The sequence below is a fragment of the Lontra canadensis genome, unplaced genomic scaffold, assembly GCF_010015895.1.
Source record: "Lontra canadensis isolate GAN:19392208 unplaced genomic scaffold, GSC_riverotter_1.0 scaffold24, whole genome shotgun sequence".
NCBI lineage: Eukaryota > Metazoa > Chordata > Mammalia > Carnivora > Mustelidae > Lontra > Lontra canadensis.
Window position 1 is genome coordinate 5934889 of NW_022631018.1, and position 17962 is coordinate 5952850.

At 50.3% G+C, this 17962-nt stretch overlaps 1 protein-coding gene across 1 annotated transcript; it reads left to right on the plus strand.

Annotated features, from left to right (window-relative positions):
* Positions 1-14927: 14927 nt before the first annotated feature.
* ZNF648 (zinc finger protein 648) lies at positions 14928-16637 on the plus strand. Its single transcript, XM_032863083.1, has one exon. It carries the CDS (start codon positions 14928-14930, stop codon positions 16635-16637), a length of 1710 nt encoding a protein of 569 aa, XP_032718974.1.
* Positions 16638-17962: the final 1325 nt, after the last annotated feature.

Consider the following 17962-nt stretch of genomic DNA (forward strand, 5'->3'; position numbering starts at 1 on the left):
TTGTGACAGTACAGGGGGCTGGTCTAGGTTTGAGGGGCGCAACCATGCGACCCGGGGAGGCAGGAGGCAGAGCAGCCTTCTCCCCACTGAAGAGTTCCCCTGGCCAGTGTGGGGAGATGGCTCTAAGTCGCCATCCCCGACCTGGTCCTGCAGCGCCCCACAGAAGCACCCAGGCCCGGAGGGAAGGGGCTGCATCCATGCTGTACTGCCTTTCCAGCCTCGCAGAGTTTCCAGGTTCTGAGAATGGCAGAGGAGCCTGCCTGAGCCGGCAGACCCATCAGCCCCCAACGTCTCCATGGTAACTGCTGTTGCTAACCACCGACCACAGGAGAAACACAAATTTCAACCACAGTGAGAAAATACAGGGACTCACTGTTCTTGCACACCTCGGGGTCCAACAGATGTGTGCTGGTCCTAGGTACAAAGAAGGTCAGGGTGTGACATCAGAATAAAATGGAGAAGGTGTCCCTATTCTAAAGTTGGTTAATAAACCTTCTGGGTGGTGGGTGGGAGGCCAACGGTCCAGGACATTCTGCACCTCTGGTGGTTCTAGGATCCCAGCCACACGTTCCCCCTGCCCCCAGATGGCACTAGGCCTTACTTTGTGTCCCAGAAGGCTGTGGTCCCCTGGCTCCCGAAAGCCACCTGGTAAAGCTCATTCTGGGGCCAAATACAATGGAGGCCAAATTAGATCATGTTCTGCTCCTGCTCATAATCCTTCAGCAAAAGAAGTATGTATCTTCGAAAATATATACCTCTCGGTGGTCCCCCATTCCCCCAGGATGGAGCCCAAACTCCTTGCGTGTCCCACAGACCCTGCTTGTCCCTTGGGCCTCCATTTAGCCTTTTTCTGAATCCTCACTTCTGGGTGTGGCCCATCCTGGCCCTGAGCACACTCTCAAACTACCCACCCACTTCTCTATTTGTCTCGCCACACTTTGGACTCCGTAAGAACAGAAACTGTATGGATCACAAGCATTTCTGTGAAATCAGCAAAGCGCCCTGATTTTAAAGAGGGTATTCAGCAAGTTTTCTTAGACGAAATGCTCTCCACATGAGACCTAAAGGACTGGAGTGTAATTTCAAGAAGAGAAAGCATGGCAGCATATGCAAAGGCCCTGGGGTTGGAAAGAATGTGGCAGGTCTAAGAAGCATGCTAAGGACACTGTGGCTGAGATGTAGAAAAGGAGTGAGCAGGTGGCATAGAATTTGGTCTGTTAGGTTGTAAGTGTTGTGGGAAGTCACTGAAATGTGTTAGGCTGGACAGAACTATTATCCTATATCCACCACATCCTCTTGCCTTTTGCTCTCACTGAACACACGCTCTCTTCTGAGAATAGTTCCCTCAGCCTTCTTCAGTGGTGTTTATTTTTCTCAGCCACATCCCTCCTACCACTGGGTGGGGCAGGCGTCTTCCTCTTTCCTTCTTGCTGTTTCAAGCCATTCGTCCTTAAAACTTCCCAGCTTTGAAGATCAAGTCATCAGTCTGCAGCGCCCCACAATACTGGTCCAGTCTCCCACGAACCCACAAACCCCAGATGACAACCCTTCATTCCTCCTATGGCTCTTCGCACCTGGCTCGCTGTCACTCCCACCAACACCATCTGTCATCACTCTTGAGACCACCACTCCACGTAGCTGGCTTCTCAGTTCCCTGGGCACCTCTCCCCCAGCAATCTTGTCCCCACCCTATCTCAAATATTCAAGTGCCTGACGTCGATAGTAACTCTACCCTTTCCAGAATCTCAATTCGGTGTCTTTCCCTCTCTGACCAGCACCTCCCAACGTCCCAGCTGAGGGCTCCTGAGATTCCATCACCAGCAATCCTTCTCGAAGTGAATGGCTGCCTCTTCCACTCTTAACTCATACCCCACTCCCCTTGGTTTCTCTCTCCCCACCTCCTTGGCTCCAATTCCATGGTTTATCCTTTAATCACTTCTTCTTTCATATGCCCTCATCTCCAATATGCATTTCTTGCTTCACTGTGATGTTTGGTAAAGCTCTAACCTGGTAAACTCCCCATCCGAGCCCACTCCATGCCTGGGCCCGCACAGCAGACCGTGGCAGCAGGAAAGAACTCGCTCTTCCTGACTGGTCATGACCGATAACCTTGTGCGGGCCCATAATAGCGGCCTGGCAATCACAGACCCATAGGTTCTCCCGCTCTCCTGGATGAATCCTTCTTTCCCTGCAGGCCCCCCACACCTCCTGTCCCACCTGCCGTCTTCGCCAAGACCTTGCTTCCTATTGCATCTAGAAAAAGCAGGCTGAGAGAGAGCAATTCCTCAAGCTCCCACCTCTGCATCTCCCCACACACCTGTCTGTGTCCCTGTCCTCTAACTTTTCCCCCACTCCTAGAGATGAGCTGCCTGGGCAGAGGCCAACCCCTGCTCACACACTGGATCTCATCCCCTCTCACTCTCTCAAGGACATCACACCAGCAGGTCCCTCCACTCCTGCCTCATCAATGTTTCCTTCTCTACTGGGTCATTTCAAACCCTACTGTTCCCATCCTCAGCTCTCTCTTACAGTGAAACTCCTTGAATGAACCATCAATGCTCATTGGCTACCATTCCTCTCTCCCCTGAAATCTTCTCTAATCAACTGTTGAGGCCCCTGTGGCTAAATCAAATGGTAAACTCATAGTCCTCATTTAAAGTGAGCTCTTGGTAGCATTTGACATAACAGATACTTCCTTCTCCTTGAACCATTTCTTCTCTTGATCTCCGGAACATCGCATCCTGGTTTCTCTTCAAGTCCCTGTGTTCTCTACTTTTCATCTTGTTTGCTGGGTCCTCTCATCTCCTTACTTCTAAGACTCTGTCCTTGGAACTCGACTTCACTGTGTAATATATTCTCTGGGCAACTCATATAATCATGTGACGTTAAATGCAATCCATACATTGATAATTCTTTAAATTCTATGTTCTACCAAGATCTCTGCCTTGAAATCAGATGCCTATATCCAACCCAGTACTGATATCCATTATCTCTTACCTGTCAATTATCAATTATCTCTAGGCATTGTCCAACCCTAAACTCCTTGATCTTTTCTCCTGAAATTTATTCCCCAGTGTCTTCCCCATCTCAGTTAAGGGCAACATCACTCTTCTAGTTGGTTGGGCCCCAAATCTTAGGGTTGTCCTTGACACTTCTCTTTCTCTTGCTTCCACATCCCATTTAATACCACATCATGTTAGTTCGAATTTCAAAATCGATCGGGAAGTTGACCATTTCTCACCATTCATAGCCATCTTAGTCCCACCCACCAGATTACTGCAAAGCCTCCTAACTGGTCTTCTTGAGTCTGCTGCTGTTCCTATCAGCCTTCTTAAAGCAGCAGTCAGACTGCTCTGGTTAACACACTACTCAACAAAAGCCAAACTGCTTAAAATGACATGCAAAACCTTACACAATCTGGCCATGACTTCATCTCCTTCTCTCCCCATGGCTCACCCTATCACCCACCCAAGCCCCCTCCCGCCATTCCCCCACATGCTAAGTATGTCCCCACCTCAGGGGCTTTGCATGGATCTTCCCTCCCCTGCCTTCTCCCAGACATCTGTACATCTTGCTGTCTTGCCCCCTTCTGGATTTTGTACAAAAGCGATCTCCTTAATGAGATCTAGCTCTGCCATGCAATTCAAACTGCAACCCCCACCCCCTCACTTCCAAGCCCCTTGCCACTGTTCAATTTTTCTCACAGCACTTACCAACATCTAACAGACCCTATAATTTGCTTATTTATTAAGTTTATTTTGCGGGTTGGGGGCTTAAGATGAAAAAGAAAAGTTTATTTCTCTCCCATGCTACACGTTCTCTGTGGGTATGCACAGAGGCTCTACTCACCATAGCCACTCCGGGATCCGGGTTACTGGATGGTGGGGCTATCACCATCTTGGATGTTGCTGGTTGCCAAGTGAGAGGGAAGAGGGAGCTTAGAGTCTCAGTGAGAAAAACGCATGTCCTGTCTGAATGACACCCTCATTGGCCAGAAGTAATCACATGGTCCTGACTAACCACAAGGGGCCAAGAATAAAACCTTACCATATTCTGTGAAGGGGGACACTGGAAATATTTGATGGACAACATCACATGATTACAAAATAGGCGATATTTACTAAATGAACAAATGAATCACTTTGAGGGAGTTAGAAACGTTTGCCTTTGACGAAGCCTTATCTCTTGGAAATTGAGGAAGGGGAAGGAATATGAATCAGGCATCTGTGACTAATGAGATGTATACAGTGTGAGGAAGTCAGGTTTGACTCCCAGATTTTCAGTCTGGGTGAGTGGAGGAAGGGTAACAGTGGTTAAAAAACAAAACGTAGAGAGGGTGCACATGCAGATGTGTTCCCATGCGTGTGCTAGGTAGTGTGTGGATGAGACACTTGCATTCTGACCTCACTTGTTGCTAGGTAAGATGTGATATTTTGGCATCAGGCCCTTTGCTTGGGACACTGTTTCTCCTTTGTGGTCAGACACTGGGGATCTGCCCAGGATTCCTTCCCTGCTCTGAAGACACTTGCAGCCTGTTATAGGGGCAGAGACCTGCAAAGGGACCATGAACAAATATGGAGATTGAGGAGGGATTTTAGGGGGATGGAAGGCACTATGCACGGGTCATCTCACAACATCCCATCGGTGAATTATTCTTATAGGATTTACCATTAAAGATACCTGTCCAGGACCATGCCCCTCCCAGAGCTTCCTGTACCTGGCATCCGAGTGAAGGGGAGGTAGACAGACCCGGCTTCTGGACACGGAACTCTATTCATGTGCTCATTTTTAACTACAAATTCAGTTTCTTTAGTAGATGCAGGGTTATTCAAATCATCTCTTTCTTCTTGACTAAACTTTGGTAGTAAGTTTCCTTCAAAGAATTTTTCTATTCTAACCCACCAAATTTATTGGGATAAAGCTGTTTGTAACATTTCCTCATTATCCTTTTAATATCTATAGAAATGCTATAGCTCCCTTTCCTGATATTAGTAGTTTTTTTCTCTCCACCTCTTTTTTTCTTTTTTTTACCTGATCGGTTTGACTAGAGGATTGATTATCAATTTTATCGATCTTCTCAAAGAGCTAGCTTTTGGCTTCACTAGTTTTTTTCCTATCGTATTTATTTTCTCTCTTATTTATTTCTGCTCTGATGGTTATCATTCCCTTTATTCTACTTACTTTGGATTTACTTTGATCTTTTCCTAGTTTCTTGAGGGGGAAACTGAGGTCCTCATTTGAGACATTTCTTCTTTTATAGTATAGACCTTTCATGTTAGTATGAGTTTCTCGCGGCTTGACTTTGTCTCTAAAGTCTAAAGCCAAAAACAGGCATTAGTACATAGTAGGTGTGAAATATTTGTCAAATGAATGAATGAATTCCTCCTGTCTACCCAAAACCCTCTGAAGGGTTCCCATTTTATTCCAAAGGAAGCCAGGTCCTTCCACCATCCTCAAGGCCCTATCAACCCTTCCTATTCTTCTGGCCATTCCTTTTGTCCCACCCTCAGCTACCCTGGCTTCTTTGCTGCCCCTCAGACAAGCCTGGCGGTATCTGAGACCGGTATCTGGTCTTTGCACATACTGTTCCTCGGCCTGGACTCCTGCTCACCCCAGCCCTGTTTCTCCAGGTAAAGAGTGATCTATGTCTTTATGCAAAGAGTTTCTGCCACCCCTCATCCTCCTTTCCCTTCTGGCTCCTCCTGGATGAAGAACCATGTTTGAAGACCTGAATCAGGATGCTTTGGGTTCCGATCTGCACGGTGGCCCTGTCTGAAATCATCATGCCTCTGCTGTAAACCCCCACTCGCCCCAGCACCTTGGGGTGCCCTGTCAAAAATCAGGTCTGTTTCTGCAAAGCCAAGGACTGGGGTCTGGGGGGGGGGCATCTTCACCTCGTGGGGCACAGCCCCTGGCAGATTGTTGATACATGTTATTCTGAACCTGAGACTCTAACTTTATTCATGTTACATAAGGACATCACTGGTCTCACTGTTTTCAAACGTAATGACATAAAACTGTGCAAAGGGTGTCTTTATGTTTTTATAACCACTTACAATTTTGTTGGTGTGTCTATCTCCATCTTCTGCCTACACACTCTGGTTCGATTTGCCAGAGGTTTTTATGGTCTTTCCACTGCTGGGGGATGGGGCAGGACCACTCCTCAGTTTACCCTGGCGGGGAGAATCCATGAGGTCAAAGTAATACTGCATTCCAAGGACCCTAAAGGGAATTTCTTTCCAGAATCGCGGCTTCACACCCAGGGCCAGAGCATTAAGAAGAGAAGTTCTGTCTGGCCATGCTCAGTGCAGCAGTTGAAAAGCAAAGGGGAGGCATGTTTTCATGGAAACCTCAAATGCCTCTCCTGTGAATTACCTCTGTGTTCAGGCAGCCGAGCTAGACAGCTGCGAGGAAAAGCATGTGTGTTTTGTGGGGGCCTTGGAAAGAAAAGGCCCCTTGTACCGTGGCCAGCGACTGTAGGTGGTGTGGCCTAGGAGGACAGGGGAGTTGGAGTTCAGAACTCCCGGAGGCAGAAGCCCAATCCCACTGGCAATGTGCAAGCGAGCCAGAGGCGGAGCCAGAGAGCAGGGAGGCACAGAGGCACGGAGTGAGGGCTGCGGCCCCAACACCCCGCACCTCCCCCCGCCCCCGAAAAGGCCACGAAGAATATGGTGTGAAATTCCTAACGGCAGTGAGGCCCCTTCCATCCCCCTCTTTTCTTGGCAAACTCAAACTCATCCTTTAAGGTCAAACTCATCCTTTAAGGCCCAACTCAAAAGGCATTTTTGGGGGGAAAGACTTCCCCAAGGCCCAGGCAAAGGCACTCTGCCTCCTTGCAAATCTGAAGCAAACCCAAAGAAGCGTCGCAGGCTGGGGAAAGGGGAGGGAGACAGTCGGGGGCTCCGAGCCCTCCAGCACACTGCCCGGCAACCCTGAAGGTGGGACCTAACCTGGTCCTGGTTCCCCCTGCCTACCCTCCCCCCCAACTCCTCCCAGTGCCTGGCCCAGAGCTGTGCTTGTTGGTGTAGCTGGGACTCCTGCCTCAGGATCCTGCCCCGGCTTGTTGCAATGCAGACTCTAGGATCCCCCCAGACCTGAACGATCTCTGAGAGTGTGGCCCTGGAATCATCTTATTTCTCCAGGTCCCCCGCATTATCCTTATGCACAGCAAGACTGGTACAAAGTACAGTGTTTTTCAAATATTTTTGATCAAGAACCAAAGCAAACTAGAGTAAGAAACACAGCCTTCACTGCAACCCTGCACCACATACATACGTATATAAAACTAAAATTAACAAAAAAAGTACTTGCAACAACTTTTCCTTACTATGTGTGAGATATTCTGATATGTTCTACTCTAGTCCATTCTGTGCTACTCCATTCTATTCAAACAAGAAGGTTGGTTGTGACTCACTGTCCTATTCATAGGTTTTTGTCCTGCAGTTTGAAAAACAGACAGCGATGCTCCAACAACGTTTGATGAATGAATAAATGAAAGATGGAACAGCTGAGTGAATGCTTGTCTCTCAGCAACTGTAAAAACAGAGCGGCTGCGTTCGATCATTTCTAAGATCTTTTCATTCAGAATTCTGAGACCTGATGCCTTCTCATCCATTTCCAACAGCTTCATCGTGCCCCAGGCCTGGGGATCCTTAGTCAAATTGATTCTCGCTGATACAAGATGGCAGAGCGTTCTATTTAGCTATGTTAATTAACTAAAGACAGGCAGTGTCTTCCCTGCGAGCCTCCCCAGACTTGCTGTCTCCAAGCCTGGAAGGACCAGCAAGGGCAGGAGGCAAACCTAAAGCAAAGAGATTCCTAAGTCCTGTCTGCCGTGTTCTTTCTTTGTCTTCCACATGGTCACAAGGTTGAGGGGGGAGGGTGGGAGTCTCTGTGACCTGGAAGGGTGTGTTATCCCTAGGGCAAAGACAATGTGTTACTATGTCAAGAGAGAGAGTAAGTGTTTGAGTGTTTGGCCTGTGGTACCCAGAGGGCTCCAGAACCCTTAGAGATTCCCATCCTGCTGCTAGAGTCTCATCCTCTTAGAACGTGGGCCTCGGGCTTTCCTGCTCATCAGGGAAGGTCACCACAGCACAAGGTGGGCCTCGAGGAGCTAGGAAGGGGCTGGTCTTGGAGAGCCACCCAAGACCATCCTGTCATCCTGTCTGGAGCACGAACCTCCCACCCCTGTCACTGATTACACGTGTTGAGTGTAACACAGTGAAGAGCCCAGGCTTATGACGTCACTATTCTGGGGCTATCGTAGTCCTCCAAAACACCTGCTTGACTAGCTTCTCAGTGGGGATGCCTGGGATAAGGAGACTGGTCTCAGCCAGAAAAATGGTGGCTTTCTGGTGGCCGGTAATTAAGGAAAATCAATCCAGAGGAACGGGGATGGGAGAAAGACACCATCAAACTCCCACCAGTTCTAGGATAGAAATAATAATACAATTTGTTGAAAAACTACCATATGGCTGACACTGGACTAAATTCTTTAAAAATATTGCTTCAGGGTATTTTCACAACAAGCCTGTCAATGACAGTGTTATTATTCTCATTCCACAGACAGAAAGACCGAGATTCAGAGAAGTTAAGGAAATTGACCAAGGCCATCCAACAAATAGAACTGGGATTTAAAGTCAGGTATGTCTAACCTAAGGTCATGTGCCAAGTTTCTATCCTCACCTATAGTTCTGCTTCTTGCTTATATACCCTTACTCAACAAAGTTTGATGGCTAAGAGAAAAACAACAATATTTAAAGTCTCCTTTGTGGGGGTGCCTGGGTGATTCAGTCGTTTGGACATTTGACTGTTGGTTTTGGCTCAGGTCATGATCTCATGGGTCTTGGGATGGGGCTCTGTGCTCAGCACAGAGTCTGCTTGACATTCTCTCCCCCCTCCTTCTGCCCCTCCCCACCCATTCGTGCTCTCGTGCTCTCTCTCAAAGAAGTAAATGAACAAATAAATCTTTAAATAAATAAATCAAGTCTCCATTGGGCTTGGGACACTTAAATAGCTCCAACTAGGCTCCATTAAGGAATATCAAGGATGATGCAGGACTGCTGCAAGAAAGTGGGTTGGTGACAGCTGGCAGCAGAGCATGGGGGGGCCTGGAGGGGAATGAGGTCTAAGCTGCAGAGTCTCATGTAGAGAACTTGGGAAGTATCTCAGGTCCTCTCAGAATCTCTATCTGACCCAATGTCCAGACACAGCCATCGTTCACCAACTCAGCAAGGTGCTAGGAGCCCCCAGGATGGAGGGTCAGACCTGTTTTCTACCCATATCACTCAGTTCCCACCAGCCAGCCATGTAATTCACAGGCACTGCTGAGCCCCTACGTGGTACCTAGCGGAGGTCAAGTGCCTTCTCCTCTCCTCACTGCCTTGCACTCCTCTCTCTACCACTGCTTTATTCCCTTCCCAGACAAGCAGGCAGGAGGACACTTATTTTTACTACTGCCGGCCAGGGCAGCTCTAGGAAAATGCCAGATTTTGAAGGCCGACTTGGAAATAATAACAAATAAGGAAAAACAACATCCCTTGTTTCTGCACCTAAGGGATTGAGCAGAATGATATAACTTCCGAAAGTTCTTCGAAAGGTGTCTGTTGGGGGGGAGATGTGGTACTACAGGAAAGTCCTTTAACTCCAATATCTGGTGGTTCTTCCAGCAACTGCTGGGAAAACCAGATGAGACAATGAATTTGCTTGTACTGTCAGAAGTGGGAGGCATCCCGGAAACGAGAGGGGTCTGAGCAGCAGGTTGGCCAGCGATCTGAGCGAGACCCAGAATGCAGTTCCAAGATTGGATCAGCCCGCTGGGTGCCACTCATCAGGATGGTGGAGACTCATACGCAGAAAAGGTGCACAACACCTCAAAGTGGGATTTTAGAGATGGTTAAGGGGACTTCTCAGGGTAGGTGACTCAGGGAGGCATTATTTCTCTGTGTAGGTAGCATGCAGGCCGCTCCTTACCGCATTCATTGCTAGGTGGCCCAGCCGGTAGCAGGGAGACGGTAACACCAGTGTGCCTTGAAAACCAAGGAAGAGACAAAGTGGGCAAGTTAATGTGGAAGTCGCATGGTATATGGTAATTCATTAATTGTTACAGATTCTAGAAATAAAGCATGATGAGAAACGGGCTGTCCAGGCTGGACACTAAGTGTAGGCATTCGCTGGCATCATTGTCCGTTGGGCAGCTTTTCTGTGGGAAGGGGTCTTCTGAGAGAGTGCCTGCCGTGACCACGCATACCCAGGTCACGCAGCCTTGCGGGGGAGGAACTAAGAGTTTTCAAGAGGAAATGAGTGGGCTCTGAAGGGACATTCGCGCAGGGCAAATTGTTTTGCTCAAGGGGCAAACGCGCAGGCTCTGAAGGGACAGCGTGTGGGCCATTTGTGCTGTATGGTGACAAATGTGACCCTCCCAGCTCAGACCCGTATCACAGATCGTCTATGTAGATAACGTACTAAGCTGTCTGTGCCTCAGTATCCCCCGTCTGGAAGTGGGAACAACATCGGCAGGAGCCGCTCCACTGGAATGTGGTGAGGTTCCTGGAGATGCCACCAGTGGTGTGTTAGCACGGCATTAGCACAAGGAAACACTCAGTCCGTGTCCACAGCAGTGACGCAGCGAGCGGGGAGGGACACACACAGGCTGAGCCCAGCCCCAGCTCTCACCTCCACAGGCCCTTCCTGAGGAATTTGGCTGCTTCCCTGCCAAAGGGCGTCTGAAGCCCAAGCCTGCACAATATGGCCACTTAGGACATTTTGAGCAACAGTGTTGGGATGTGGGTTGGTGGCAACACCATCTGATAAGTTGCTATGGGAGATACTTTATTTTAAGGGCCTGTTTTCCCCTCCTTCACCACCCCCACTGACACTAATGGTTCTCAACCTTTTTTGGATCATGGCCCTTTTGAGAATGTGGGATGGCTAAGGGTCTTCTTGCCCAAACAGTCCATGTATCTGTGGCGTTCCACACTTTGCTGCAGGGGTTCTATTTGATCCTGTAGGACCCCCATGATGGGGATGCCACTGTTTGGCACCATCACATGGGGATTCTCATTTTACAGATGAGGAAGCTAAGGCACAGAGTGGTTAGGTAACTCGCTCAAAGTCACACAGCCAGTGAGTGGTAAGATTCAAGGCCACTCCCAGAACCCTGCTGTCAACTAATGTACTTTCTGGCCACCTAGTGACATCACAGGTACCACACTCCTGTCTCCTATTTTAATGTCCTGATCTCTCACCTTAATAAAGACACATTAGACTTGAGTGGGCAGAAGTTCTAGACAGAGTAAGTCTCATATCCTGGGCCAATCTTTTTCTTCAAAATGAACCTGCTTGAGAACCAACGCTGAGAGATGAAGAGAGGTCCCAGACAGGCCTAGCATCCATATGAATAAGGAGATAAAACAATCTCTGTGCATCCCAACCCCCGTGAAATTGCTATGGGCATCTCTGAGCCAATGAGTACTTCAGAAAATTATAGGAACATCGCTGCTCAAACCCCAGCGCTACAAAAGGTGGGCACCATAAAGGGGGAGGTAGTCCTGTCTGCCAGGGAGGGAAAAAGCATGCTTCCCCAGAAAGTTCGCACGTGACAGTGGCCTATGGCCATACAGGGGCAGGACTGAAGGAGGGGCTGTTTGCTCTCCTGGCAAGAAGCAATGAGAGTGAGCAGGAGGGAAGGGCCACCTGCAGGAGGACGAAGCAACCTTTCTGAGGGAGGAGGGGGCGGGAGGGAGGCTCTGGCAGGAGGAGAGGCGGGAGCAGAGGGAAGGCAGGATCATTCAGGCAGTGAGAGAGGGCAGCCCCGCTCTATTTCCCAGGCTGCTCTCTGGGATGCAGGCAGGAAGGTCGAGTGTGTTACACTGGCCCCACCTCCTCAAGCTCTCTCTGCAGCTGCTGGACTGGACACAAAAGCATGAGGGACAGAGACACCATCTCTGCTGATTTGTACCAAACTGTTTCCAAGGGACTGAGAGGCCACATGTGACAGAAGCCAGGGTGGGGGACCGGCGCCGCAGTCTGCATTTCCCAGGTAAGCAACTATCTGTGTCAGAGCCAAAGGTAGAGAGCGAGGCCTAAAGGCAGAGGAGAAGGCGGGAGGTGCCTGCCCAGGGATGGACCTAGAACAGTCTATGGAAGGGAGGCAGGGAGAGGGGCAGGGGCCGAGCTGGAACAAGCCCTCAGGCCAGGCTTCTGCAAGGTGCCCCCGCATGAGGTGGGTAAGCTGGAGGCTGCGTGTGGGCCACTCCTGGCTGGCAAGAGTGGTGGAAGTTCCAGTAAGGGGCTGTGCTCTGAGAGCCGCTGGGGGTCAGCGTGTCTGGAGAGCAGCCACTCCAGCCACAGTGTGGCACCCGTGCTCTTCCGGACCAGGAATAATTGTGTAGCCTCGACCAGGAAATCCCACCCTGAGTCCCTGCCTTCCTCTTGGTCTTGTCGGTGGTCAAAAGAGAACCTTTCGCAGGTCCCTGAGGAAGAAAGCAGAATGCATTCCCCAGGGCGTGGCTGCAGACAGGGGAGGGATTTCCCATCTGAAAAGACAACCTTCTGTCAGGCTTCTGAGAAGCTGTGAGCTGGCAGAGCTCGGCGTGCTGCCCGGAGGAGGCTCACCTGCGGCTCAGAGGAAGGGGAAGGAGACACGTGTATAAAGTTGGGTCCGAGTGCGGGAGGGGGCGTGGCGGGGGTGTGAAGTGAGTGGTCTGCACGCAGTTCCATCTGAACATGCGCAGCGTGTCATCCCAGAGAAAGAAAGAAGCCCAAGGAGTCAGTTTCAGTCAAGTCCAGCTTCCCTTTGCCGGCCGTGCTCGCGGACCACAGTCCCCGATCACGCATGCTGGCCTGAGCACACCATGCCTAGCTGGCTAGTGCTGTGTCCTTTCTGTTAACCAGACAGATAGGCACGCACGCAGCCCCTCTTCTAAGAACCAGTGTGCCCAAAGTACATCGAGCCCGGTTTCCTGCCCAAGGCTATGCCAGCCACACTCTGACCTGTAATGGGGATAGAGAGGGATGTCAGGGGGAGGGAGTGGTCCCTGGGCTTCAGACCACAAAGGGATATAAGACACTGGACCCCAGCCACCATGGCATTATGCCCTCCTTCCAACTTTGGCTTCTGTTCCAAGTACAAAGTGAAGATTCCTCCCCATTGCTCCCCTCCTGTGCGCGCGCGCGCACACACACACACACACACACATGCTCACAATAATTGGGTTTATGATAGGGCAAGGCAGTTTGATGAGGTTGGGCTAGGATATGGCCTTATTATGTGCCCCTTGACCATGAAACTGCTATGAATGTCTGTCTGGACACCTCCCAGAAGTCCTGCTTGTGTGGGGGGGGGTGGACTGACAGTATATGGGACAACGCACTAGTCATTGGAAGTCGGCTGTGTGCAAGAGCTTCACACAGACCATACAGTACTACCTTCCAACTTTCCAGTGAAAAAACAAGGCTGAGACACTTGCTGAGGCACAGGCTTATGATTTTGAGGGTTTGGCACACATCTGTTGAGTGAATGACTACCTCTTGTTGGCAGGTGATAAAACGCGTTCTGCCCGATGGGGAGCGCATCGGGGGCCACCAAGGGCAGTGATGGCTCCTCTTATCCCGCCAGAGGCAGTGGAAGGTGGGCGGAGGAGGAAAGAAGGAGCTTTTCCTTTTCTGAAAGTAAATGCTCAGTGACTAATACTCCTGACCACCCCAGGCAACGATCTCCACAGCATGTGTCCTGGCCTCTTTCTCTGCAGAGGGCAGTTTGGGTCAACACGAGTAGGGAGGAGCCCAGTGGTGAGGCCCTGCAGCCAAGCCTCCTTGGCCCAGAAAACACAAGGGGCTTTGATGCCTGCAGCAAGCAAGGGCTCTCCCCCCAGGATGCTGTGGCTGCTCTTGGGCATGGCCCAGCCCCAGGGCTGGCCTCAGTCTGGAGGCCACATCTGGGAGGTAGTACCTCCAGCTCTGGGTTTAACATAACGGCCTCAGAGCAAAAGAGAAGCCTCAGGGCTGCTCTTCCTGAGCCGTGTGACCTTGGGCAGATAGGAAACCTAATTAGACCTCCCTATCCTGGTCTGTAAAATGGAAAGAATATAAAAACAGTAACAGCATCTCTCTTAATGGTTGCTGGGAAGAAGAAATGAAATCCTGGTTGTGCGTACTCAGCATTTTACCTGGTTCCTAATGTCTGCCCAGAAAGTGAAACTACTAGCATTACCCCCTCTGAGTTTCCCAGAAGGTTCTCTCCAGACAAAAGCAAACTCAGCCCCCTGGTCTGAAATTGCCCCTCACCCCCAGGCCTGTAGGAGCCTGCCTCTCGCTCCAGCGACTCCTGTAAAACAAACGGCTCACACAAACAATCCTTATTCGCCAACCTTAGCAGGCTTTCTCCATGTCTTCAAGCTAAAATAAAACCACTTAGAAAATAAAACTCAATGGCTTCCTTGTCTCATGCCTTGCTGTCAAACGCTAAGTCAATGCTTCTCGAATCAGGGTATGCACACAGCCGGGGTCCTGTGGGGTTTGCCAGATGCCTTGGGATAAATATGGCACACTTGGGGAAAAGTGAAACATTTAAACTGAAGGTAACTGAAAACACTGTCTTTGTTAAAAAGAAAGAAAGAAAGAAAGAAAGAAAGAAAGAAAGAAAGAAAGAAAGAGACAGTACTTAGTGGAAAAGAAAAAGAAACACACAATGAATATGTGTATCTGTATATACATACATGTGTGTATGATATACCTAAATTAAAAATACGTACATATAACATTGTATGCCAACTATAATTCAATAATAAAAATGTTTCTCTAAGAATATATAAAAATAAAAGACATATATTAGGCAAACAAACAAACAAACAAAAACTTCCTTTGTGCAGGTATCCTGAGCCAAGCAAAGATTCCGTCTAGGAGGAGCAGGAGACGTGCCTGACGTCATGACACAGGTGGACCCCCAGGAAAGGCGGAGCAAGGTATCTTCTCTCTGCAGCTTAAGTGAGGAAGCTCATGACTCCCGGGTCCTGAGCGTGAGCTTAGACAGGGAAGATGACGATGGTGGGGAGGCAGGAGACAAAGGGAGCCCTGGGGACCCTGATCACCAGGTCTATCCAAGAAATAGCTCGCAAGAGACTCAAGACAGTCCTGACTTGCCCTGGCATCATCCACCCAGCGAAGAAGAGAAATTCTCCAGCTCTGTTAGTGCCCGGGGCGTTGGGAAGGAACTGACAGTGACGCCTGGAAAGAAGGCCGGCTGGGGAAGCAGTGAGTCCAAGATCACCCCGACCCAGGACTCCCCTGGACCAGGCACGCCTCCGGGGACCCTCCCTAGCGACCTCTCGCACAAGTTGTTAGGTCGGACGCAACCGCTTAGGGACTCACTACCTGCCGGAGATGATGGAGACTCCAGGACAAACCTGGAGGCTGCCTTGGGGGTCCCATCCAGCTTCCCTGAGACGGGAAGAGATTTCTGTGCACAGAGAGGCGTAGACACGTCCCCAGACAGCTCCTCTCCGATGTGTTTCCCCAAGCCGGGGGGCAACTGGGACCTCCCCACGCAGGAGACTCGCACCCCGGCCCGGGTGTCTGTCCCCCCAGCCAGTCTGGCAGCAGCGGTGCTGGCCAAAACGCGGACGGGCAGGAAGGGCCAGAAGCCGGAGGGTGCGCGCGAGGCAGGGCAAGGAGAGGCGCATCCCTATAAGTGCCTGCGGGGAGGAAGGGCCTTCCAGAAGCCCAGCAATCCTCTGAGTCCCTCGCAGCCACGGGGCACCAAGCCTTATGCCTGTGAGCTGTGCGGGAAGACCTACTCCCACCGGGGCACGCTCCAGCAGCACCGGCGCCTGCACACGGGCGAGCGGCCCTACCAGTGCCCCTTCTGCGACAAGGCCTACACTTGGTCCTCCGACCACCGCAAGCACATCCGCACCCACACCGGCGAGAAACCCTACCCGTGCCCGGACTGCGGGAAGGCCTTCGTGCGTTCCTCCGACCTGCGCAAACACCAGCGCAACATGCACAGCAACAACAAGCCCTTCCCGTGCGCCGAGTGCGGTCTGACCTTCAACAAGCCACTGTCGCTGCTGCGCCACCAGCGCACGCACCTGGGCGAGAAGCCCTTCCGCTGCCCCGCTTGCGACAGGGAGTTCGCTGTGGCCAGCCGAATGATGGAGCACCAGCGTGTGCATTCGGGCGAGCGGCCCTTCCCCTGCCCCACCTGCGGCAAGTGCTTCACCAAATCCTCCAACCTGATCGAGCACCAGACGCTGCACACTGGCCAGAGGCCCTTCAAGTGCGCCGACTGCGGCGTCGCCTTCGCTCAGCCCTCGCGCCTCGTGCGCCACCAGCGCATCCACACCGGGGAGAGGCCCTTTCCTTGCACCCAGTGTGGCCAGGCCTTTGCCCGCTCCTCCACCCTGAAGCGGCACCAGCAGATCCACTCCGGGGAGAAGGGCTTTCTCTGCGCCGAGTGTGGCAGGGCCTTCCGAATCGCCTCGGAGCTTGCCCAGCATATTCGGGTGCACAACGGGGAGAGGCCTTACCAGTGTGAGGATTGTGGCCAGGCCTTCACCAGGTCCAACCACCTCCAGCGGCATCGAGCCAAGCACAGCACCTGCAAGAAGGAGACCATCCCCTCCTCCTCTGATGAGTGAGGGCTCGAGCAGCTAACTCTCAGGGAAGGTGAAGACGCTGTCGGACCTCACTGCCTGGAACCCTCCTTCATGGACAGGCCCATTCACATGGTAATGTCACCTTGCCCCACTGGTCAGCCTTTCCTCCCAGTGAGTCCCCGGCCATGGGGTGATCCATTTGATAAAAGTGTTTGATCTCTTGTGTAAAAAGTAACGGGAGGGCTGGCACCTATGTGGGGTTTCCTATCCGTCTTTCTTCCAAATCTCAGAGGCCATACTCAATTGGAAAAAGAAAAGAAACTGTAGTGAGAACTGGTCAAGAGTTGAGTTCCATGGTGGGAGGATCTCAGTGGATTGGGAATGATATCCTGGGCACTGTGCAAGCCTCGAGGATACAGTGAAGAAAAAGGTTGTCCTGTCCTGCCCTCAAGGCCATATACAAATACTAAGAAGACCTCAGGAGCTGGTCCTCTTGGAGAGAAAGGTACTTTTCAGTTTTTACATGAATAAAGGAATCCCTAGAAGTGGTCTCTGTGAGCACCTCTTTCAAAGCAGCAAAGCCTCCCCGAGGTTAGCTCAGACCCAGCCAGACAGCCCATTATTTCACTTTCCTGCCAAAATTACTTTACCCTTGGGAAATGGGTCTCAGCTTTGAGGTGGAGAAAGCCTTTGTCTTAAAGAGAGGGAAGTTTATGTCCTATGTTTTGGAACCAAAAACACAAGTTTTTTTTTTTTTTTTCCTGCAAGTCCAGAAAAACCTTAATATCTGAAAAAGAAGTTCCTTCCTCTTTACAGTCAAATACAGTAAATTGGATCGAACCTAAGTCTCACCCACAAAATTTACATCAGCTTCCTGTCTGGCCACCTCTTCCCTTGTTCCCAACTTGGAAACTTCAACCATATGTAATTTACAGAGAGTAATATGCCCACTTACAGAGAGATATGTAACATTTCTCCAAATGGGCCTGATCATAATTCAAGAAAACTCTTAGATTCATTTAAGTTTCCTAGGTCATTAGCTCCAATCTGAAGTAAATAAAATAGAATAGCCCTTGCCCAAGTGCCAATTGGTTTGTCTTTGTTTCAAAGTCTTAAAACCAGGTTTGGAAACCCTCATGATTCACAGTTACTCTCTAATGAGGTTATTTGAAATCTGTGTATTACCAACAGTCATTCTTCAAAATGTATTGACTTTCTATTATTTGAAATCAGTAGTTCTTAGCTCTGGACCAACTGCGAAGAATTCATGACTTCACAGATTTCCTTTGATGCACAGGGACAAACATGGAATAAGATATCCCAAAAGAACATATAGTACTCTCCTTTGGTGGATATCTTTAACATAT

Bases quoted from the DNA above. Each gene is read 5' to 3' on its own strand.
- ZNF648 (XM_032863083.1), top strand. From the start codon at position 14,928: ATGACACAGGTGGACCCCCAGGAAAGGCGGAGCAAGGTATCTTCTCTC.